The sequence below is a fragment of the Salmo trutta genome, chromosome 27 (genome assembly GCF_901001165.1).
Source record: "Salmo trutta chromosome 27, fSalTru1.1, whole genome shotgun sequence".
Classification (NCBI taxonomy): Eukaryota; Metazoa; Chordata; class Actinopteri; order Salmoniformes; family Salmonidae; genus Salmo; species Salmo trutta.
In genome coordinates this window covers 4160931-4185247 of record NC_042983.1, presented here as the reverse complement: position 1 = coordinate 4185247, position 24317 = coordinate 4160931, and the positions used below count along the sequence as shown (strand labels likewise).

At 42.5% G+C, this 24317-nt stretch overlaps 1 protein-coding gene across 1 annotated transcript in view; it reads left to right on the top strand.

The window, feature by feature from the left end:
- col27a1b (collagen, type XXVII, alpha 1b) overlaps nt 1-24317 on the top strand; it is a 144078-nt gene that overhangs the window by 96606 nt on the left and 23155 nt on the right. The window contains exons 20-31 of the mRNA XM_029716360.1: nt 3990-4043; nt 4446-4499; nt 4697-4741; nt 10901-10954; nt 11280-11324; nt 11482-11535; nt 13287-13340; nt 14784-14837; nt 15933-15986; nt 22314-22367; nt 23553-23597; nt 24087-24131. Coding sequence (XP_029572220.1) covers nt 3990-4043; nt 4446-4499; nt 4697-4741; nt 10901-10954; nt 11280-11324; nt 11482-11535; nt 13287-13340; nt 14784-14837; nt 15933-15986; nt 22314-22367; nt 23553-23597; nt 24087-24131 — 612 coding nt within the window. The remainder of the gene's footprint in view (nt 1-3989; nt 4044-4445; nt 4500-4696; nt 4742-10900; nt 10955-11279; nt 11325-11481; nt 11536-13286; nt 13341-14783; nt 14838-15932; nt 15987-22313; nt 22368-23552; nt 23598-24086; nt 24132-24317) is intronic.

Here is a 24317-nt window from a genome sequence, read left to right as displayed (position 1 = left end):
GGTGAACAGGGAGTAGAGGAGGGGACTGAGCACACACCCCTGAGGGGCCCCTGTGTTGAGGATCAACGTGGCAGCTGTGTTGTTACCTACCCTTACCACCTGGGGGTGGCCCATCAGGAAGACCAAGATCCAGTTGCAGAGGGAGGTGTTTAGTCCCAGGGTCTTTAGCTTAGTGATGAGCTTTGAGGGCACTATGGTGTTGAAGGCTGAGCTGTAGTCAATGAATAGCATTCCCACGTAGGTGTTCCTTTTGTCCAGGTGGGAAAGGGCAGACTGGAGTGCAATAGATCTGTGGATCTGTTGGGCCGGTATGCAAATTGGAGTTGGTCTAAGGTTTCTGGGTTAATGGTGTTGATGTGAGCCATGACCAGCCTTTCAAAGCACTTCATGATTACAGACGTGAGTGCTACGTGTTGGAAGTCAATTCGGCAGGTTACCTTGGTGTTCTTGGGCAAAGTGACTGCTTGAAACACGGCCAGGGACTGGTTTAAAATGTCAGTGAAGACACTTGCCAGTTGGTCATGTCCTGGAGTACATGTCCTGGTAGTCCGTCTGGCCCTGTGGCGTTGTGAATTTTGACCTGTTTAAATGTCTTATTCACATTGGCTACGCAGAGCATGATCACACAGTCGTCCGGAACAGCTGATGCTCTCAAGCATGCTTCAGTGTTGCTTGCCTCGAAGCACGCATAGAAGGAATTTACAGTGGGAAGAAAAATTATGTGAACCCTTGAGAATTACCTGGATTTCTGCATAAATTGGTCATAACATTTTATCTGATCTTCATCTAAGTCACAACAGTAGACAAACACAGTCTGCTTAAACTAATAACACACAAACAATACTTTTTCATGTCTTTATTCAACACACTGTGAACCCTTGTATTTAATAACATGTTGACCCTCCTTTGGCAGCAAAAACCTCAGCCAAACGTTTTCTGTATTTGCGGATCAGACCTGCACAACGGTCAGTAGGAATTTTGGACCAGTCCTCTTCCCAAAACTGTTTCAGTTCCACAATATTCTTGGGATGTCTGGTGTGAACCACTCTCGAGGTTGAGGTCAGGACTGACTGGGCCACTCCAGAAGGCGTATTTTATTCTATTCAAGCCATTCTGTTGTTGATTTACTTCTGTCTTTTGGGTTGTTGCCCTGTTGCATCACCTAACTTCTGTTGGGCTTCAATTGGCAGACAGACAGTCTTACATTCTCCTGCAAAATGTCTTGATAAACTTGGGAATTCCTTTTTCCATCGATGATAGCAAGCTGTCTAGGCCCTGAGGCAGCAAAGCAGCCCCAAACCATGATGCACCCTCCACCATACTTTACAGTTGGGATGAGGTTTTGATGTTGGTGTGCTTTGCCTTTTTTTCTCTCCACACATAGTATTGTATGTGTGGTATCCCAGGAGGTCTACCCCGCGGGATGGTAATAGAGGGGAGGTACGTGAGGCGATGTTGGCTCCCTCTGCTGGGAATACGGGAGCTGGGCACCCCGACACGGACAGCTAAGTGGAGGTAATTAGAGGAAAGTGCCAACCAGCCGTGGAGGCTAAATTAAAGAAGCACGATTACACCCCGTGGGAGAGAATGGAGAGAGACGGAGACCAGTTAAGAGAGAGAAGGAAGACCGAGCAAAACCTAAGTTATTTCTTTGATATATTTAAAGTTGTTTTTTTGACTAAAGCCTCCCTGTCTCTGTGTCAATCTCTGCACGCTCAACCCAACACCCCACGGTTTACCACATATGTTTCTTCCAAATACCACAACTTTAGTTTCATCTGTCCACAGAATATTTTGCCAGTAGCGCTGTGGAACATCCAGGTGCTCTTTTGCAAACTTCTGACGTGCAACAATGTTTTTTTTGGACAGCAGTGGCTTCTTCCATGTTGTCCTTCCATTCTTCTTAACCTCATTGAGCATTCTGTGCTGTGCTCTTGCAGTCATCTTTGCAGGACGGCCACTCCTAGGGAAAGTAGCAACAGTGCTGAAATTTCTCCACTTATAGACAATTTGATTTACCGTGGACTGATTTTTAGAGATACTTTTGTAACCCTTTCCAGCTTTATGCAAGGCAACAATTCTTAATCTTAGGTCTTCTGAGATCTCTTTTGTTCGAGGCATGGTTCACATCAGGCAGTGTTTCGTGTGAATTGCAAACTCAAATTTTGTGATTTTTTTATGGGGCAGGGCAGCTCTAACCAACATCTCCAATCTCGTCTCATTGATTCGACTCCAGGTTAGTTGACTCCTGACTCCAGTTAGCTTTTGGAGAAGTCATTAGACTAAGGGGTTCACATAATTTTTCCAACCTATACTGTGAATGTTTAAATGTATTCAATATAGACAACAAAAATACAATAATGTGAGTTATTAGTTTAAGCACACTGTGTTTGTCTATTGTTGTGACTTAGATGAAGATCAGATACAATTTTATGTCAAATTTATGCAGAAATCCAGGTAATTCCAAAGGGTTCACATACTTTTTCTTGCCACTGTAGCTTGTCTGCTAGGCTTGTTTCACTGGGCAGCTCACGGCTGTACTTCCCTTTGTAGTCCGTAATAGTTTGCAAGCCCTGCCACATCCGACTAACGTTCATCAATCACGGCAAATTGATGGTTCGTCAGAGGGCATAGCGGGATTTCTTATAAACTTCCGGGTTAGAGTCCCGCTCCTTGAAAGCGGCTGCTCTGCCCTTCAGCTCCGTGCGGATGTTGACTGTAATCCATGGTTTCTGGTTGGGGTATGTACGTACGGTCACTGTGGGGATGACGTCATCAATGCACTTATTGATGAAGCCAGTGACTGATGTGGTGTTCTCCTCAATGCCATTGGAAGAATCCCAAAACATTCCAGTCTGTGCTAGCAAAACAGTCCTGTAGCTTAGCATCTGTGTCATCTGACCACTTCCGTATTGAGCGAGTCACTGGTACTTCCTGCTTTAGTTTTAGTTAGTAAGCATGAATCAGGAGGATAGAGTTATGGTCAGATTTGCCAAATGGAAGATGAGGGAGAGCTTTGTACGCATCTCTGTGTGTGGAGTAAAGGTGGTCTAGAGTTTATTTTCCTCTGGTTGTACATGTAACATGCTGGTACAAGTTAGGGTAAACTGATTAAAGTTTCCCTACATTAAAGTCTCTGGCCACTAGGAGCGCCGCCTCTGGATTAGCATTTTATTTCTTGCTTATGACCTTATACAGCTCGTTGAGTGCGGTCTTAGTGCCAGCATCAGTTTGTGGTGGTAAATAGACAGCTACAAAAAATATACATGAAAACTCTTGGTAAATAGTGTGGCCTACAGCTTATCATGAGATACTCTACCTCAGGCGAGCAAAACCTCGAGACTTCATTAATATTTGATTTTGTGCACCAGCTGTTATTGACAAATAGACACAAACCGCCACCCCTTGTCTTACCGGAGGCAGCTGTTCTATCTTGCCAATGCACCCAGCCAGCTGTATGTTATCCATGTTGTCGTTCAGCCACGATTCGGTGAAACATAACATGTTACAGTTTTTAATGTCCCGTTGGTAGGATAGTCTTGATCGGAGTTCATGGAGTTTATTATCCAATGATTGCACGTTGGCTAATATGACTGATGGTAGAAGCGGGTTACCCACTCACCTTCGGATTGTTACAAGGCACACCGACCTATAACCCCTATATCTCAGTCATTTCTTCATGCGAATGACGGGGATTTGGGCCTTGTCCTGTGTCTGAAGTAAATCCTTCGTGTCCGACTCATTAATTAAAGAATCTTTATCTAGTACGAGGTGAGTAATCGCTGTTCTGATATCCAGAAGCTATTTTCGGTAATACGACACAGTGGCAGAAACATTATGTTCAAAATAAGTTACAAATAATGTGAAAAAACACACACAATAGCACAATTGGTTAGGAGCCTGTAATATGGCAGCCATGTCCTCCGGTGCCATTATATGGCGACATCATGTAATGGATTATATTCAACCTGTTCTCTGGTTGTCCACAGGGTTTCCCAGGAGACATCGGCCCACCAGGTCACAATGGCCCTGAAGGCCCAAAGGTATTTATACTGGCACTATCTTTCTGCATATCTAGTAGTGTACCGTTGTCTTATGTCCAATGGTGCGATGATTCCATCTTCGCATAGTTCATGGCAATGCGGTCGGTTAGAATGACACCATTTGTTTTAAAACAATGGTTGTGTACTTAACATCCTCATTTGGCGTAGTCGGCTGGATGAATCACTTCTATGAGCAATGGTAGCCCTTAGTGTTGAGAATTGGTCTGGGAGGTTCAGTTGTTTTTTAGTGAATTCAAAGAACGGTGGGTGGCAAGGAGCAGGCGCATGGACCTTGGAGGCCTTTTCTGGGGACTGTGGTGACTGCTGGGGACCAGTCCTGTTTTACTGCCAGTGGTGCATGGGTTCCTTACGCAATCTAACATTCTGTATCATTCTCCTCAGGGGAAGCCAGGGAACAGAGGTTTACCAGGGCCTAGAGGAACAGCTGGACTAGAGGTGGGATTGTCTTTAGTGTTCTGTATTTACTAAACATGTCAACATTTAGTCTTACTTTGGCTTTGTATGTAGTATGTATGTAAGAGATAAGACAGAAATCTGGCATTGCCACATAGGCCAGTGAACATACAAAGTGTTTTTTTATGCATAGTGCTTTTGTCCCTGCCTTGACCCTCTGTCTCCATATTGTTTTCCAGGGCGATGAAGGGCCACTGGGACCACATGGGCCAACAGGACCAGAGGTGAGTGCTGATTGGACAGCTCAAAACCAAAACAAGGAAGTCCGAAAACACAATATGGGTCACTCAGCACATGAAAACACCCAAATGTTCATCTCCACCATCAAAAGCCTGTTTCATAACAATGACACTTCAGAGTGGGAAGCAATTTGCTGCAGTCCGTGTTTAAATCCAGCTGAATCACTATGATCTGGTTAGCTACATACCAGGAGCACTTGGCTAGCTGTCAGTCTATTGTGCAGAAAATCTATTTTGATAGATGGCTCACAGCTTATTGTGCATTTGTGGCAACGGTTTGGTCAGTAAAATTGCTGTGCTACCACCACATGTTGCTCATCTGTGATACAAAAACAACACCATTGTAAGAGATGGGATTATAAAAAACAAAGCTTTATGGTTTTAAACCAATGAAAATAAAGCCACTCATTTATGCACCTAGTCAGTTATCCCAGTTAGAGAATTATGATTTCTTTGAAATAAGAAACTGTCCAAATATCTGCTTCCTGCATTCATTTTTAAAGTGTTTGCTTCTGGAATGCAGCCATTTTGCTAAACACTGATAGTAAATGTCAAGCCTCATTAAAATACTGAACATTTTATTTAAAAAAACGTCAGTTGGAATGGCTGTTGTGAAATAATAACTCTTCGATCTCTCTTGCCTAATATTTTGTGAGCTTGTTAAGTCAAACTTCTCCAACGTAGACAGATAGATTCCCCATTCCTTACTCTAAATAATCAAAAACATCTGGATATCTATGAGGATAGATTCTCTCTTTCTCTTCTCCTAGATCCATTAAGCTAGGTCTGAAAGCCAAATCTCTGATTGTGTCAGTTAGTGTATGCATCCCAAATGGCACCCTATTCCCTATAAAGTGCACTACTTTTGACCAGGGGTCTAGTGGCCCTGGTCAAAAATAGTGCACTATATAGGGAATAGGGTGCCATTTGGGACGTAGACAGTAGCCTTGGAATCCACCCTACTGCGTCTTCCTGCAGAGACATCCAATTTGCATCCATCATAGCCTGAATAGAGAGTTAATCTGGAGTCACCAAAGTTCATACTCATACATCTGACTAAGCACATTAAAGAACAGAGGATTCTAAACTGCCATCTCCAAAAGATGGAAACCACAACTAACTGAATATACTGATTCAATATAATACATAACACATTTGATCCCATTATATTTTAAAAGCCCAGTGCAGTCAAAATTACGTTTTCCTGTATTTAAATATATCATATAACAGCTGATGAAACTAAGACTGTAAGAGTGTGAAGAAATGTGATCAGTGTTATTTCCTGATAATTGCTGGTTGAAAATGCAATACAGGACCTTCTAATCAGCAGGTTTGCATGCACGGAAATTCTGGCTTTCCATGGTGACATCAACATGCAGTAAATTGGCTAATAGGCCAATTCCAAACCTCTCTGCCAATTTCTCCTCCCCACTCAGACCACTCCCAGACAATCCTAGCAAAATTCTTGCTTGAGAAGTAGTTTTTTGCCCCAAATTTTTTTTTGCACCATTTCAATGGAAATCTATTACAGTAGCTAGGTTTCCAAACAATTGGCGACAGATTTTCAGAATATTCTAAAATCTGCATTAAGAAAACATTAGCATTTTCCCACCAGTGCTGTGTTTCCACCAAACTGTGTGTAATGAGGTAGTGAACACATTTTCTTTTTCGCTTTTGTTTAAAACAAATTAGAAGTTCAATGTGTTTCCATCGCATTCTCAACACTACGAATAGTTTTGTCAGAAAAACTGGTGCATTAAATAGCAAATGTGCCTACTCTGGTCTTGGCACTTGCGCTCTAGCCAACAGTTTGCAGATACAGTGCAGGCGGCTAGTATACATGATGAGATTAGAATGGATAAGTGCAAGAATGTTTTTATTTGTCATACAGTAGTCAAGCATTGACCATCATGTCACCAGAATAAGACCTCCGGAGCATCAAGCTCATCACCGTGCAGTTTCACCACCCTGTGAAGTTCATCATAACTTACATCTGTGGCCTAATACAGTAAATTGCATTGTTTCCCGAGTCATAGTGGCAGGATGACACACCATACCATTGTGTGACTCCAAGTTTACTTCGATATGGGCAAATATTGATACAATAATCATCATAAAGGCTTTTCCATCGCCATTTATCGCATAATACATTTTACAGACACAAAAAGATGCCACCGTGTCAAACGAACAAATTATCTGTTGGCATTTCTGAAAAAGTATCCAAAGTTCCTGTTTCCATCACAGCTGTCAAGATTTTTTTAATGCGGCATGACTTTACTCGCATAAAAACTGTGGATGGAAAGAAACCTAGTTAGTAAAGGACTTAGTTTTTACCCAGAAATGATTTCATATTAATATAAAAATGTCTGCATTGTGCCTTTAATACTGTAACGCATTAGGGAACTTTGATGCTGAATTGTTTATGAGTCATTGAAAAATATAGAGTGGGATAGTGACGTTTCTATTCTCTGCCAGGAAAAAGCCTTTAGCAAAAACCAAACAAAAGTATCACAGATTTTTTTGCACGTTAAACTTTGACAATAGCGGAAGACATTCCACCAAATTTGTGTAAAAGCTGAGTGCTTTGTTGGCACTCTTAATGACTTTTTGGAATGTTTTCTTATCACTCATTCTAAATAATAAAGACATTAATCATGTCACTCACTGGTTTCAGGAAGATAAGACAGTATACGAATTAGTCCGTAAGGGGACACGTCTTGGACACACAATGGAGCTGTATGAAAGTATCATTGCAAACTTCATCATTTGCACACATTAGTACAGACACACATCACGTCTTGAATCTTGGTTCTACTTACCGTATTATGTGTAGTAATGTAGATTTGGTAGTAGTGACTGTAAGGTACAATACTATGGTTCTACTTACGACATGACGGTAGTAGGCCTGATTACCAACAATGACGAGACAGCCTACAAGGACGAGCCAGGTGTGGCGCCAAGTAAACTCTCTCTCAATGTTAGCAAAACAAAGGAGCTAATTGTGGATTTCAGGAGGAACCAGGCTGGACACGCCCCCATCCTCAACAACGGGGCCGCCATGGCGTACATATCTCAGAGAAGATTAATGTTACATGTGCTCCCTCTCGGGCCTCTAGGTCACCAGGCTGCTCGTTATGGCGCACACCTGTCACCATCATTATGCGCACCTGCGTGTCATCAGACTCACCTGGAATGCATCACTTCCTTGATTACCTGCCCTAAATAACATTGAAGTCGGAAGTTTACATACACCTTAGCGAAATACATTTAAACTCAGTTTTTCACAATTCCTGACATTTAATCCTAGTAAGAATTCCCTGTCTTAGGTCAGTTAGGATCACCACTTTATTTTAAGAATGTGAAATGTCAGAATAATAGTAGAGAGAATGATTTATTTAGACTTTTATTTCTTTCATCACATTCCCAGTGGATCAGAGGTTTACATACACTCAATTAGTATTTGGTAGCATTGCCTTTAAATTGTTTAACTTGGGTCAAATGTTTAGGGTAGTCTTCAACAACCTTCCCACAATAAGTAGGGTGAATTGTGTCCCATTCCTCCTGACAGAGCTGGTGTAACTGAGTCAGGTTTGTAGGCCTCCTTGCTCGCACACACTTTTTCAGTTCTGCCCACAGATTTTCTATGGGATTGAGGTCAGGGCTTTGCGATGGCCACTCAGATACCTTGACTTTGTTGTCCTTAAGCCATTTTGCAACAACTTTGGAAGTATGCTTGGGGTCATTGTCCATTTGGAAGACCCATTTGCGACCAAGCTTTAACTTCCTGACTGATGTCTTGAGATGTTGCTTCAATATATCCACATAATTCTCCTGCCTCATGATGCCATCTAGTTTGTGAAGTGCACAAGTCCCTCCTGCAGCAAAGCACACCCACAACATGATGCTGCCAACCCCGTGCTTCACGGGGTTGGCAGCATGGTGTGGTGTTCTTCGGCATGCTAGCCGTTCTTTGGGATGGTGTTCTTCGGCATGCTAGCCTCCGCCTTTTTCTTCATAACATAATGATGGTCATTATGGCCAGACAGTTCTATTTTTGTTTCATCAGACCAGAGGACATTTCTCCAAAAAGTACGATCTTTGTCCCCATGTGCAGTTGCAAACCGTAGTCTGGCTTTTTTATGGCGGTTTTGGAGCAGTGGCTTCTTCCTTGCTGAGCGGCCTTTCAGGTTATGTCGATATAGGACTCGTTTTTACTGTGGATATAGATACTTTTGTACATGTTTCCTCCAGCATCTTCACAAGGTCCTTTGCTGTTGTTCTGGGATTGATTTGAACTTTTCGCACCAAAGTAAATTAATCTCTAAGAGACACAACACGTCTCCTTCCTGAGCGGCATGATGGCTGCGTGGTCCCGTGGCGATTATACTTGCGTACTATTGTTTGTACAGATGAACGTGGTACCTTCAGGTGTTTGGAAATTGTGTGTGTCATGCACGAAGTAGATATCCTAACTGACTTGCCAAAACTATAGTTTGTTAACAAGAAATTTGTGGAGTAGTTGAGAAACAAGTTTTAATGACTCCAACCTACGTGTATGTAAACTTTCGACTTCAACTGTGTGTCACTCCCTTTGGTTCTGTTTATTTTATTAAAACACTCACTCCCTGAACTTGCTTCCCGACTCTCAGCGCACATCGTTACAGAATGACACCTCACCAAAGGGAAGCATCAGGTGGTGATTTTTATTTGGTTTATTTTGTTTTGGAGGTGATGTCGGGTCCGGGTGTCTGAACCAGAGCTACCTGGGAGGCCTCAGCTGGTTTGTTGGGTTTGTTGGGTTCCCCTGCCTCAACTGGCTCGACGGGTTTCCATACCTCAGCTGGCACGATAGGCTCCCATGCCTCAGCTGGCTCGATAGGCTCCCATGCCTCAGTTGGTGAACAGGTTCCCGTGCCTTGACTGAGGCAACCGGGGAGGTCTCAGCCGGTTTATCAGGCTCTCACGCCTCAGCCGGTTTGTCAGGTTTCTGCGACTAAGCGGAGGCGACCGGTCCATGCCGGATCCCCGGGATTGTCCCTTTGGTTGGCGTCCTGCGGCCGGAGACGTGCGTCGGGGAGGGGGTACTGTCACGTGTGCTCCCTCTCCGGCCTCTAGGTCTCCGGGCTGCTCGTTATGGAGCACACCTGTCACCATCGTTATGTGCACCTGCGCATCATCAGACTCACCTGGACTGCATCACCTCCTTGATTACCTGCCTTATATATGTCACTCCCTTTGGTTCCTTCCCCAGGTGTCATTGTTTCTGTTCCAGTTTCATGTCTGTGTGCTGTTAGTGTTTCTTGTTTGTATTATGTTCTGTTTATTTTATTAAAACTCACTCCTTGAACTTGCTTCCTGACTCTCAGCGCACATCGTTACAATTAATTATGTAACCACATAGACACCGTGGTGAAGAAGTCACGACAGCGACTCTTCAAGCTCAGGATTCTGAAGAAATTCAGCCTGTCCCTGAGGGCCCTCAGTGTTCTACAGGAGCACCATCGAGAGCATACTGTTGGGCTGCATCACAGCCTAGTGTGGCAACTCCACCACTGTGGACCGCAATGCGCTTCAGTGTGATGCGTGCAGCCGAACGCACCATTGGGTGCACACTGCCTGCCCTACAGGACACCTACAACACCAGGTGTTGCAGGAAGGCCAAGAAGATCATCAGGGACCCCAGCTACCATGCCCTGTTCTCCCCACTTTAATCAATCTGACACGGGCAGTACAGGAGCATCATCGCAAAAACTGGAAGACGGGCCAATAGTTTATACCCTCAGACCATCAGGCTGCTGAATAGCCAGCACTAGTCAGCTACCTGCTCCCGCCTCCCCCTACTACTCCCCATATGGATTTTCTTCCCCACCCCCTTAACAGTCATTACTCTGCCTCCCCCCAATGGACATTTATTTATTAATCACTGCTACAGTTGTTATGTGTATATACTGCTATTTCTATTTAGATTGTTTTTCTTATTGCCATTTTCATTATTTTATTAAAATTAGTCCTGCATGTTGGAGCTCGGAGCCTAAGATTTTCACTGTACCCTGCAATCACACCTGCAACGCTGTACATGTGACTATTAATCACTCTGAATCTGATGGAGTACTGTACTATGGTTCATGTTTGTTTTCTGTTCAGGGCAGACCTGGAAGGCATGGATTCCCGGGGGAAACAGGAACTGAAGGATTGAAGGTCAGATCCTATTAAAATGATGCACCATTCAACTGGCTGTGTCTCTCTCTCGCCATCCGCCTGAGTCTATCACTATCACTGTCATCTGTCGTTAAACATGGTCTCCCATGCTCTCTCTGCCTGTTTCTCTTTTTCTCTCTTGGCCTGTTTCTCTCTTTCTGTCTCTCTTTATCCCAACCTGTAAAGTCTTATTTAACCGTGTGAATTTGACATACATTTTCTACTACCAGGTGAACTGGCCTCTCACCACATTCTCTCTGGCTGATCTGAACATTAAAAAGGTCTGAATCTGTTTATGAAATGCTAATTCAGTCTTCTGCTATAGGGTGAGACGGGAATAACTGGAGAGGTCGGAAAGCTTGGAGAGAGGGTAAAGGCTTCTCTCTCTCTCTGTTTGTTTACTTTACTCTGTGTGTGTGTACTGTGTGTGTGTGTGTGAGTTTGTGTTTTGCTTTTGCCCCACTGCTCCAAAGGCAATGGTGTAAGTACAGGACTTTGACTGTCTTTTCCTGTGTTGCTCTCTTCAGGGACTTGTGGGTTTTATCGGGCCTATTGGGGAGACAGGCCTAGCAGGAGAAAAGGTTAGATGTGCATCTTTACGTTAGACATTACAGGAAGACTTCTCATGTCATATATCTTATGTTGTCATATTGAAAGAGACTCTGATTCATATATGTTGTTCTACTATCCCAGCGACCTGAACTGGTTGAGATTATGTTATTACAGACATTTGTAATCTGGTTCTAATTAAGTAATTTCAACTAGTTTTGCTTGCTGGGATTGCTTCCTGTTGATGTCTTGAGTTAATACAGTGCCTTCAGAAAGCCCTTTGACTTTTTTCACATTTTGTTAAATTGAGATTTTGGGGTTACTGTCCTACACACAATACCCCATAATGTCAAAATGGAATTATGTTTTTCAAAATGTTTAGAAATGTATAAAAAATGTAAAGCTGAAATGTCTTGAGTCAAAGTGTTCAACCCCTTTATTATGGCAAGCCTAAACAACTTCAGAAGTACAAATGTGCTTAACTAGTCACATAATACGTTGCAGGAACTCACTGTGCAATAATAGTGTTAAATGTGATTTTTTTAAAATAAAAATACATTTGAAAAAAGCAGACATTGAGTATCCCTTTGAGTGTAGTGAAGTTATTAATTACACTTTGGTGTATCAATACATCCAGTCACTACAAAGATACACACGTCCTTCCTAACTCAGTTGCAGGAGAGGAAGGAAAACACTCAGAGATTTTGCCTTTAGGCCAATGTTGACTTTAAAACAGTTACAGAGTTTAATGGCTGTGAAAGGAGAACACTGAGGATGGATCAACAACATTGTAGTTACTGCACAATACTAACCTAAATGACAGAAAAAGGAATAAAAATATTCAAAAACATCCAATAAGGCACTAAAGTAAAACTGCAATAAATGTGGCAAAGAAAGAACTTGAACCTGATAACAAAGCATTATGTTTGGGGCAAATCTAACAACACATCCTTGAGTATCACTCTTCATATTTTCAAGCATGGTGGTGGCAGCATCATGTTATGGGTATGCTTGTCATCGGCAAGGACTAGGGAGTAAAAAGAAATGGAATATAGCTAAGCATAGGCAAAATCTTAGATGAAAACCTTGTTCAGTCTACTTTCCAACAGACACTGGAAGACAAATTAACATTTCAGCTGGACAATAACCTAGGCCAAATATACACTGGAGTTGCTTACCAAGATGACATTGAATGCTCCTGAGTGGCATAGTTACAGTTTTGACTTAAATAGGCTTAAAAATCTGTCAAGATTTGAAAATGGCTGTCTAGCAATGATCAACAACCAACTTGACAGAGCTTGAAGAGTTCTAAAAATAATAACGTGCAAATATTGTACAATTCAGGTGTGCAAAGATCTTAGACTTACCCAGAAAGATTCACAGCTGTATTCACTGGCAAAGGTGATTCTAACATGACTCAGGGGTGTGAATACTTATGTAAATTTAATATTTCTGTATTTAATTTTCAATAAATGTGCAAATAATTCTGAAAGCATGTTTTCACTTTGTCATTTTGGGCTATTGTGTGTCAATGGGTGAGAAAAAAAAAGATTTCATCCATTTTGAATTCAGGCTGTAACACAACAAGGTGTGGAATAAGTCAAGGGTTATGAATACATTCTGAAGGCACTGTAACTATTACCCTGGGTTTCCCTTGACCTTGTGACCTGACTAGGACTAACTCCAGGCCCAGAGTTTTTCCTGGTCAGGTCACGTGGTCAGGAAAAACTCCTGGCCTTACCTATGTAATACAGGGTCCTTATAGTTATGTTTGTTTTCCCAGGGGGACCGTGGGGAGATGGGCTTGCCTGGACCGCCAGGGGAAAAGGGGGCGATGGTAAGGAGTAAGTCTGGACCCCGTCTCTCTTCCCAGGGGCATTCAACTCTATATGGGTAGGGTAATGTTCCATGTGGGGGTCTAGGGTTAGGACAGGGTGTCATGTGGGGGCTTGGCGATAAGGAATGAGGTACTAAGATAGGTATAATTGAAAAAGAGTTATGTTTTGAGCTTGTATATCTTGTATGAAATTACATTTTTGTTAGGTCATGCTGGCCGACTTCATGTTGCGATGAACTGTAGCGAGAATAGTATTTATGTTGGATCTAAGTGTGCAGAAGTTTCCAAATAAGTTATTTTTATATCTACTCTCAATACAAGCCTCTCAACTCAATACCCAGTATGGTATGGTACACAGCAGAAAGACAGCTGGAGGTGCCATATTGTTTGCGTCTTCAGGTAACTGCCAAAATAATGGAAACACTTGAGTTTATGAGTGATACAAAGTATATTGAAAGCAGGTTGTTCCACACAGGTGTGGTTCCTGAGTTAATTAAAAGCAATTAACATCCCATCATGCTTAGGGTCATGTATAAACATTTTGGGCTGGCCATTATTTTGACTACCATGGCTATGCCCCCATAGTATAATAATGCCCCCATACACAGGGCACGATTGGTCAGTGAATCGTTTGATAAGTCACCAGATCTCAAACCAATTTAACACTTATGGGAAATTCTGGGGTGGTGCCTAAGACAGTGCTTTCCACCACTATCAACGAAACACCAAATTATGGAATTTCTCGTGGAGGAATGGTGTCGCATCCCTCCAGTAGAATCTATGCCAAGGCGCATTGAAGCTGTTTTGGCTTGTGGTGGCCCAAGCCCAATTAAAACACTTTATGTTGGTGTTTCCTTTATTTTGGCAATTACTTGTATATATCTTCACAACATATTCAAATCATATATTATTTCGGATCGGACGTAAAACAGGTCTGACTCTCTGTGCTCACTAAAGATTCCATGGCACGTATTGTAAGAGTAGGGGTGTTAACCCCGGTGTCCTGGCTAAATTCCCAATCTGGCCCAAATACCATCATGGCCAACTAATGATCCCCAGCTTCCAATTGGCTCATTCATTCCCCCTCCTATCCCTTGTAACTATGCCCGCGGTCGTTGCTGTAAAGGAGAATGTGTTCTCAGTCAACTTAGTTGTTTTTACTCAAGCTGTTTATTGTATGACAACAAACATAATGATGCGGCTATTGAGGAGTACTAGAGTAGGCCAGATACAGTATGTCTCACTACCTAAACTAACAAACTGTCCAGTCAGCCACTTCATGCAGGCTAAGATAAGATACATTAAATTGTTGAACAGACAACATATTGTCAATAGTCACCAGTTCACTTTCAGTATTATTTAGAGTATGTAAAAAAGGGGTTAAATGGGTTTGAAGTATGATGGATGTCTTCATGGTGTTGTGGTGTTCTGTCTGTCTATCAGGGTCATCCTGGAACTCCTGGAGAGTGTGGCCCCTCTGGACCTCTAGGGATACCAGTAAGTAAAGCCTGCTCACTTTGCCTTTGTAGGACCGGTTTCCCGGATCCAGATTAAGCCTAATCCTGGACTAAAAACAACTTTCAATGGAGATGTTTTTGTTGTCCATGGAGTAGTCTTAAATTGGGTCTTTGAAACCGGCCCATAAGGTTATGGTACCATTTTAAACGTCCTCTGCCCTCTAGATTTACAACAAACCCCATCACACCAACACTACTCTAAAATACCATCCTTTGTAATTTGCGTTTGGCGGTCTAAGGCACTGCATCTCAGTGCAAGAGGTGTCATTATAGTACCTGGTTCGAATCCAGGCTCTATCACATCTGGCTGTGATTGGGAGTCCCATAGGGCGGCGCACAATTGGCCCAGCGTCGTTCGGGTTTGGCCGGAGTAGGCCGTCATTTTAAATAAGAATTTGTTGACTTGCCTAGTTAAATAAAGGTTAAATAAAATAAAATGCAGCATGGCAGAATGAACTCAGAAGTAAGACATCACTGCTGTAAACAGAAACTGAATCACAAACTGAATGAGACTTAAAGTTAGAACTTGTGTCCTATTTGGCACATCAGCTTGGCATAGAGTGAGTGTAGTTTATTAAAGTGTCTTTCAAGGTCAGACTAGAACTCTAAGTCTACTACCCATTCTGGCTCCTCAAAGGTCTGTTGCCTTCCTTGTTTGGAATCCAGCTACGTAAACATAGCCAATAAAGGTCTGTAATGAGGCCCACGTAGTGACACTGCTAAGTCCTTTTACTCTTCGCTCATTTGGAGACCAAAGACAGAGTTTTTCACGCAAGGGGCGGTTGGGAGAAATTCCTCCTAGCACATACCTCTGTTGATGGGGAGTGAGAGTGACAGGTCTTCTTTGAAAATCATGCTTCATCTCAATAGAATCTCTTTTACAAGGATGACTAAACACATGTCCTTCAAGTGCATGATCTCAGCTCTTTGGTCATGATAGGGATGAATGGCATTCACTAGCATCCTGGAGACCCAGTCCAACTCTCATTAGTCAGTCCTATAACTCGTCTCAGTGAGTGTTGTAACGTTATTGCCTTCCGTCATATAATTGTGTTGTATGTTCTTCCTCCTGCAGGGCCAAGCCGGATCAAGGGGTCTCGGTGGGATCAGAGGACTCAAAGGAAGGAGGGTAAGGAATAAGCTTTCCTTTTAAAGCATCTGTATTTTCTGCTATGAATTGCTATGGTTGTTATGAACTTGCTGTGTAACACAAGGTGGCATTGATGTGGATCAGTGGTCACCAACCTTTTCTGAGCCAAGATCACTTTCGCAGTCAAAAAGCAAGCCGAAATCTACCGCTCAGATAGTTTTTTTTAACATGACTTAAAAAATGTAACATTAACCTAATAAAACAGTTCTGTAGGAATGAGGTTTAAGCAGTAGGCTTAATACATTATCACAGCATATTGGCTATATGCCTGGCCTGTCAATATTGTTTAGTTCAGAGTGTCTCTGAACTTACAATGCCTAGCCCCAAGTTGTTATATATTTAATTTTTTTCTTGTGCATTTTGCTATTTGCCTCATGACTCCTGCCTGCTTTGACTACGAACTTTCTTTACCCAACCGTGGGACAGACTGTTTGTTCCCACACTCGGGACTCTGACTCTTTATTGGTTACTCAGACTTTTGGCCTCCCATCCCATTCTAACCAACAACTCTCCGGCTTTGTATTCATGTTACCTGATGAAATTGCTGTACAATATGATCTTGTTGCCATCTGATGCACATTCAGATGTCATAAATCAGCACTGCAGAGCTCTCCCTGTACTCTGCCGTGCCTTGATTGTATTACTGTTGATGAAATCTGGAAATGTGCATGTACACTCTGGCCAATCTACTGTTGCTAGCCCCAATTCAGACTTGTGCTCTGATATCTGCTTCACTGATTTCTGCTCCCGTAAAAGCCTGGGTTTTCTGCACCTTAACACTAGAAGCTTATTACCTAAAATGTATCAATTGAAAGTGTGGGTTCACAGCTCCAATCCAGATGTGTTGGTCATTACTGAGACGTGGCTAAGGAAGATTGTTTTGATTACTGATGTTAACCTTTCTGGTTATAACCTTTTTCGCCAAGACATATCTTCCAAAGGTGGGGGAGTGGCAATCTTTACCAAGGATCACCTTCAGTGCTCGGTTGTCTCCACCAAATCTGTCCCCAAACAATTTGATTTGCTGGTTTTATGTATTCAACTTTCAAATAGCTCTTTGTTGACTGTTGCTGGGTGCTATCGTCCTCCATCAGCACCGGCCTGTACCCTACCTGCCCTAAGTTCTCTCTTGGCCCCTTACACCAAGTCTGAATTTGTCCTGCTAGGTGACCTAAACTGGGACATGCTTAAACCACCTGACCAAGTCCTAAAGCAATGGAAATCCCAAAATCTTTCTCAGATTATTACCAATCCCACAAGGTATGACTCCAAACACCCAGAAAAGGCTAATCTTCTTGATGTTATCCTCACAAATAATCCTGATAGGTATATGTCTGGTGTTTTCTGTTATGACCTTGGTGGTCACTGTTTTACAGGCAGTGTTCGTAATGCCTGTTCAGTGAAACGACCTGTCCTGATTTGTCATAGACGCTTACTAAAAAACTTTAATGAGCAAGCTTTCTTTCATGAACTGGCCTCTGTAAAATGGTATAGAATCAGCTTGATCCCCTCTGTCGAAGATGCTTGGACCTTCTTTTTTTATATTTTCAGTGGTATTGTTAACAAACACGCCCCCATAAAGAAAGTGAGAATTAAAAACAGGTTCAGCCCCTGGTTCGACCGTGATCTTTCAGAGTTACTCCACCTCAAGAATTCCATTTGGTGAAAGGCTCAACACATGCATACTCTGGCTCTCGTTCAGGCAAATGAGAAATAAGTGCATTTAGGCTATCCGGAAGGCCAAAGTTAGTTACTTTAAGGAGCAGTTCTCTCTCTGTGGGTCTAACCCCAAGAATTTCTGGAAAACTGTTAAAGACCTGGAGAATAAACCCTCCTCCTCACAGCTGCCCATGTCCTGTAAAGTTGATGTGGTTGTTACTGACAAGAAGCACATGGCTGAGCTCTCTAATCACCACTTCATTTAAGCCAGGATTCCTATTTGACTCAGCCATGCCTCCTTGCCTGTCCAACATTTCCTCATCTCCCACCCCTTCTAATGCGACTAACCCCGATGTTTCTCCCTCTTCTTCCCTTGCCCCGCTACAAAGTTTCTTCCTGCAGGCAGTAACTGAGTCTGAGGTGCTAAAGGAGCTCCTGAAACTTGACCCCAAAAAACCATCTGGGTCAGATGATTTAGACCCTTTCTTCAAGGTGACTGCCCCTATCATCGCCAAGCCTATCTTCAAACTCTTTAACCTGTCTCTCCTTTCTGGGGAGGTTCCCATTGCTTGGAAGGCAGCCACAGGTCATCCTTTATTTAAAGGGGGAGATCAAGATGATCCTAACTGTTATTTGCCTATTTCTATTTTGCCCTGTTTATCAAAAGTCAACTGACTGGCTTTCTTGATGTCTATAGTATTCTCTCTGGTATGCAATCTGGTTTCCGCTCAGGTTATGGATGTGTCACTGCAACCTTAAAGATCCTCTAAGCAATGTTGTGCTGCTATTTGTATTGATTTGGCCAAAGCTTTTGATATGGTAGACCATTCCAAGTCAAAAAAATCTGCTGTCTCAGCCACTGCCTGTCACTAAGGCTCAATCTTATACAGTCTTATACTCAGCTGGCCACTCGACGGATTTTGTGTTAAATGCTCGAGCTTTGATAACAAAATAGATCAGTTGGTGTAGCACTTGCGAGGCACTGCAGAGCTTAAATTGAAGTAATTCGCTTTTTTATTTTACTGGACTGATGGTATCTGCATTTAATGGTGATGGTGCTTTCAAGACAACTGGGAACTCCGAACAAAACAAGGTCAAATCATGATGTCCGTGATCTTCAGGTCGGAAAGTCGGAGTTCTAGAAAGATGCCAGAGTTTCCGACTTGGAATTCCGAGTTGGATGACTGTTCAAAACAATTTTTCCCAGTCTAATCTCGTTATTTCCGAGTTCTCAGTTGTCTTGAACGCACTGAAGTCGGAAGTCGGAGAGTTCTGAGTTCCCAGATGTTTTGAACACGGCATTAGTCTCAGTGGAGGGAGAGAGCAGCAGAGGGTCTGCCTCTCACGGTCCCTGCTCTGTCCTTCCTTTCCTCCGGTGATACTGACCAGAGAGATGGGATATCGTCTTCCACCTAATGGCGAAACTCGAGTCGCACCGTATCTGCCTCATGCACAATTTCTTGTTGTTCCTATGAGCAGAGAAAGTGAAGTATTCGTCAATATTAAAATAGACACGACGAGCTGCTGATAATAATACAAATGCAGGCCTATCGACACACTTGGCTACTAATTAATTGCAGCTGCAGTGTGAGTGTAAGTACGGAGAAGCACGTTTTATGTTTTGGAATAGTGTTGAATAAAAACATTGTTAAAAGTGCTGAATAAAAACTTTAACATGAACTTACTCATAAAAACAGCAGCTCTTTGCTGTATTATTTGACAGTCTCTCTCCGTGGTCATGGTTTTAAAAGTTATCAAATCTTACGTAGGCTAGCATCAAACTTACCTGTGGCCGGGGTCCTGGAAGCTCTGTAGGAACGGTGATGTGAGCTATCCAATTGACCAGCGCAGTAGGCACCCACGATTTAGCCACAGATCTCCCGGTCCACCGGATAGGAGGAGTTTGTCTTTTCAGACAAATTAAATTGTTCAAAATGGGTACAATTTGCTTACCCGGTGCACAGGGCTTCTGAATCAAGTGCACCTGCCGCCAACAATTGTGATCGGCCAGTTAGCAACCACTGATTTAGATGGAAATCTGGACACACCATTCATTGAACGTTATACTGTAGATATGCTAGTGTGAGAGAACCAATATAGTACAACAAAGTACAATATACGACAATATACTGCCTGGATAAAGGGTTACCTCACCATTTATTTCACTGTAGGACTGCTCAACTGTGTGACTAATCTCTCTAATGTGCATAAGTGGTATAATTTGGGGATATTCTTTAATAATTTTGCATAACTTGTTTAATATTCTAAGCATTCACAGATTGAATACTTAATAACTTATAATAGCAGTTAATTATAAAAAGGTCTATAAAAATGAACCATAGAATATCAATGCAATTAAACTCAGATGTGGCACATTAAGCGATGGAAAAGGGGCAGAGATTCTTTAGTGGTGAAACAATCTTCTTACAGTATATACATAGATCAGTATTCATAAAGTACCTCCAATACAGATTTACCCAAACCCTGCCAGACAGTGATATCCTTTAGATCAGCAAAGCATCACCAACAAAGATCTGCAATGACTCCAGAAGCCACTACCACAACAGCCTGGGGAGAGAGATGATAGATTCTGTATGTGTCTGAGAAAGAACGAAGTGAAACAATCATATGTTATATAGGGCAGGGAAGTACCACAAACAAAGATCTGCCCTGACTCAGACCCTGCCAGATAATACCACAGCAGCACTGGGGAGAGAGATGAGACATACCATTTCTGTCCCAACAACAGATAGTACTGTTTACTCAATAGCGTCATTCCAAGTCCTCCTTTGTTAATTGTGTGTTTGCGGCATATGTTGAGGTTGGACAGACGAAGCCAGTGAGGCTTTAAATTAGGTTAGAGAGGAACAAGTAGGTTATACATTCAGCTCTGTCGTGGACTCTAACCCCCTCTGGTGTGAGTTATCTTCATGACTCTTCAATCCTCAAGGGATGCATTTCGTTGAATCCTATGTGTGCAATTACCAAGCACATGTTGGCCACCTTGAATCTTTGACCTCCACCATACATCCAGTCTCTAAGACCAAGAGCCGTAGCATTCACAGAGATGAAAATGCACGAGTGACACAGTCTAGCAGTAACACATGGTCTGGTTGACTAGATACGATGCAGAACGAATCATGTCATTCCCTGTTAGTGGAGAGAATGGACCAGTGTAGTGAGGGAAGAATCGTTAGCATCATGATCATCTCTGCTCCAAAAGAAACAGGACCGGCCATTTCCCATCAATCAAATGTATTTATAAAGCCCTTTTTATATCAGCAGTTGTCACAAAGTGCTTATACAGAAACCAAGCCTTTAATCCCAGAGAGCCAGCAATGCAGATGTAGAAGCACGGTGGCTAGGAAAAAACTCCCTAGAAAGGCTGGAACCTAGGAAGAAACCTAAAGAGGAACCAGGCTCTGAGGGGAGGCTAGTCCTCTTCTGGTTGTGCTGGCTGAAGATTATATGAGTACATGGCCATTAAGTCTAGATCATTCTTCCAGATGTTCAAACGTTCGTAGATGACCAGCAGGGTCAAATAATAATCACAGTGGTTTTGGAGGGTGTAACAGGTCAGCACATCAGGAGTAAACGTCAGTTTGCCTTTCATAGCCGAGCATTCAGAGGTCGAGACAGCAGGTGTGGTAAAGAGAGGGGGGGGGGGGGTCGAAACAGTATGTCCGGGAAATGGTAGCACGACCGGGGAAAAGGTCCTAGGGCCATGGTCCTAGGGCTCAGGTCCTCCAGGAGAGGAAAGAGAGAGAGACAGATGGGAGAACTCAGCAAACTGTATTTACATTCTTGTCTGTTCCTGTGCCATGCAGTACAGTACCACTCCCAAGATCACTGAAATGTCTTTGGGGATATCAGGGCTGTCCTAGCAGTACTATCTACTCTGAGCCCAATTCACTGTTGGATATGGCTCCCAGACCTCCTATTTCCCCTGTGGTTATCCATCTATCAACTTTTCCAAGTTTCAGAATAGTATCTAATCTCCTATGTACTCATGCTAGATGCCTGAAGCACATGGATAGAATTTCTTAAATTCTTTATCAAAATGAATAGGAATTTGGGAAACCATTCAATTATATGACTACGTTTTTCCACAGTGATCCTAGTATGGAGCCGTATATGCATTCACATCTAATTGGTAGGGTCAGATGGAAAAGGTCATGACAGGATTAGTCAGCAGTAAGACTCTAGTCTTGTAAGGTCATGTGTTCTCTGTGTGGCACTGTTCCGAATGTTCAGTTGAATACCATGGTCATACAATAGCTGATCTTGGAAAAAAGAACATAGACATCAGTGTGCATTGTATAGGGAAAACCACTAGCGTTTACAGAACCAACCACAGTCACATCTCCCTCTGTCTCCAATAATAACTCTTTCTTCTCAGTAACCATGGATTTGTGTCTTTAAGCAATTTCCCAAATGAACACTGCCATTAGGATGGGAACATTTAAGTGTGAACATTTAGACGTTTGTTAAAGCCTTTCTGACTGAAGAGCCCTTCATGGAGAAGAGAATACTTCATATTTCATGAATTCATCTCTCTCTTTCTGTCTCTCTCTCTTTCTCGTTTCTCGCTCCCCCCTCTCTCTTTCCCTCCCCCCCTCTCTCCCTCCCTCCCTCTCTCTCCTACAGGGTCCGAGGGGTCCTGATGGTCCAGCTGGGGAGAAGGGGTCAGTTGGTGGAAAGGTGAAGATGAAGTTCAAAGTTCATATGTCAAAGGCCACACTATTAATACAGTATTTCTGCTCCATGGCTCCACTTCATCTGACCTGACTCACTTACTGAATGCTACGACTTCATCATTCCTTTACGGAACACACTAGCCACAGCCAATGGAAAACATGGATACTGCCACAGCCGCGGGAAGATGTTTTGAGTTGGGGGTGCCTTTATAAACACATATCATGCAATTCTTTGTCATTTAGGCCTATGTGACAAAAGACATTATCTGAATATTTTTTTATACTACACAAATGACTGAAATGAGTGGCTTCTCTAACACTGTCAAACAGATCAATACAAATGAACTGGTCTTGACCTGGCCCGGGGCTGATGAAAAAAATTGAGACACAGATTGTACAATATCAGAAGAAAATATACTATATATTATAGGCTACTAAATCAGCTTTCCAGGGGCACTGACTCACCCAATGATGAAGATAGCATGAAAATGCGTAGGCTAGGCTTCTGACTGGTGATGGTCTCAAGATGGGCCTGAGCTACTTTCAAAATCAGTGAGTTGTTGTGAAAGAAAATGGTAGTTTCGACTGACAGATTAGTCTTCTCTTTTCAGCAGTAGGCATTTGCTCTACCAAAATTGTATTTAGAAATTTGTGAAAGGCCTATTGCTATTCACTGAAAGTGCAAAGAGAAATAGAATGCATAGAAGAAATCCATAGAACAAAAGTGCCCATTCAAGTCAGGACTGGCAGCCATTTTGAATGTACCAGTCAAATTGCCAGGGTGAGCCAAAACCCTTCTATGGATTATATTTCTATGGCTGCAACACAACAAGCTGTTTGATATTTGGCGAGCATGCTGTCCAAATTCAGTCAGTGTTCAGACAAGAGTAATTATACAGTATAATTTGGCAGAATTATTTCAATTTATCAGGGGGTGCTGCAGTACCTTCAGCACCCCTAGTTCACGTGGCTATGGACTGCAATGCGGCATTGGTTTAGGTCTTCAATTGATACTTAAATATGTCCATATAAGAGTTTTTCAGTTGGCTTTGTTCACACGTTTTGAAATAGTTTGATTATTTTCAACATCTGAAGGACACTTTTTACACAAGGGGGGAATCTAAGACAAGAGCTCTTGGGTGTAAAGTGTGTGAAGCTGTAAGGGAGATTGACAAGTGTTTTCTTACAGGGTCCTGATGGTCCACCAGGAAAATGTGGCTTCCCAGGGGAGATGGTACGTACAGGCAATTTCAAGATCACTATGTTTTAATAACACTTTTTGCTCATGCCCTCCTACTCATGGCTATGTCCAACTCATGGGATTTTGGGTATAGTCTTTCCTACCTTACTATGCATGTTTACTTTGCATGCTTTACCCCTCATTTAGTGTTCACATCATTTCCTGGCTGATAATGAATAATGTAGGACTATGAGTGCCCATTCATATCATGTTCAACTTGTTAACACATTTTCATTAGAGATTCCAATGGCCCAATGGCTCATTTAGTTAGAGTGTGATGCTTTAAAGTTACAACGCTAAGGTTGTGGGTTTAATTCTTGTATGGGACATTCGCACATACTAAATACATGAATTGAATGTTAACCGTGTGTCACTTTGGATAAATGTGTCTGCTAAACAACCATAATGTTTCCGCTTAATGACCATATTATGGGCTTGATATTCATTTCAACCCTTATTTCTCTCCATGTTATTTTGCTCCAGGGAAATATTGGGGAGCCTGGGGAAGCTGGGCCTAAAGGATTTCCAGTAAGTGATTGGGGCTAACAAAGTGCTCTTTTAGGTTAATCATGCCTTTAGGGTGGACACAGGTTGGAGGGGCAACCATTAGCAAGGGAAAAAGAGAGGCTTGTGTGTAGCATGTAGGGCATGCAGTTGTATAACTATTCTCCAGGTCGTTGCTGTAAATGACAATGTTTTCTCAGTCAACTTACC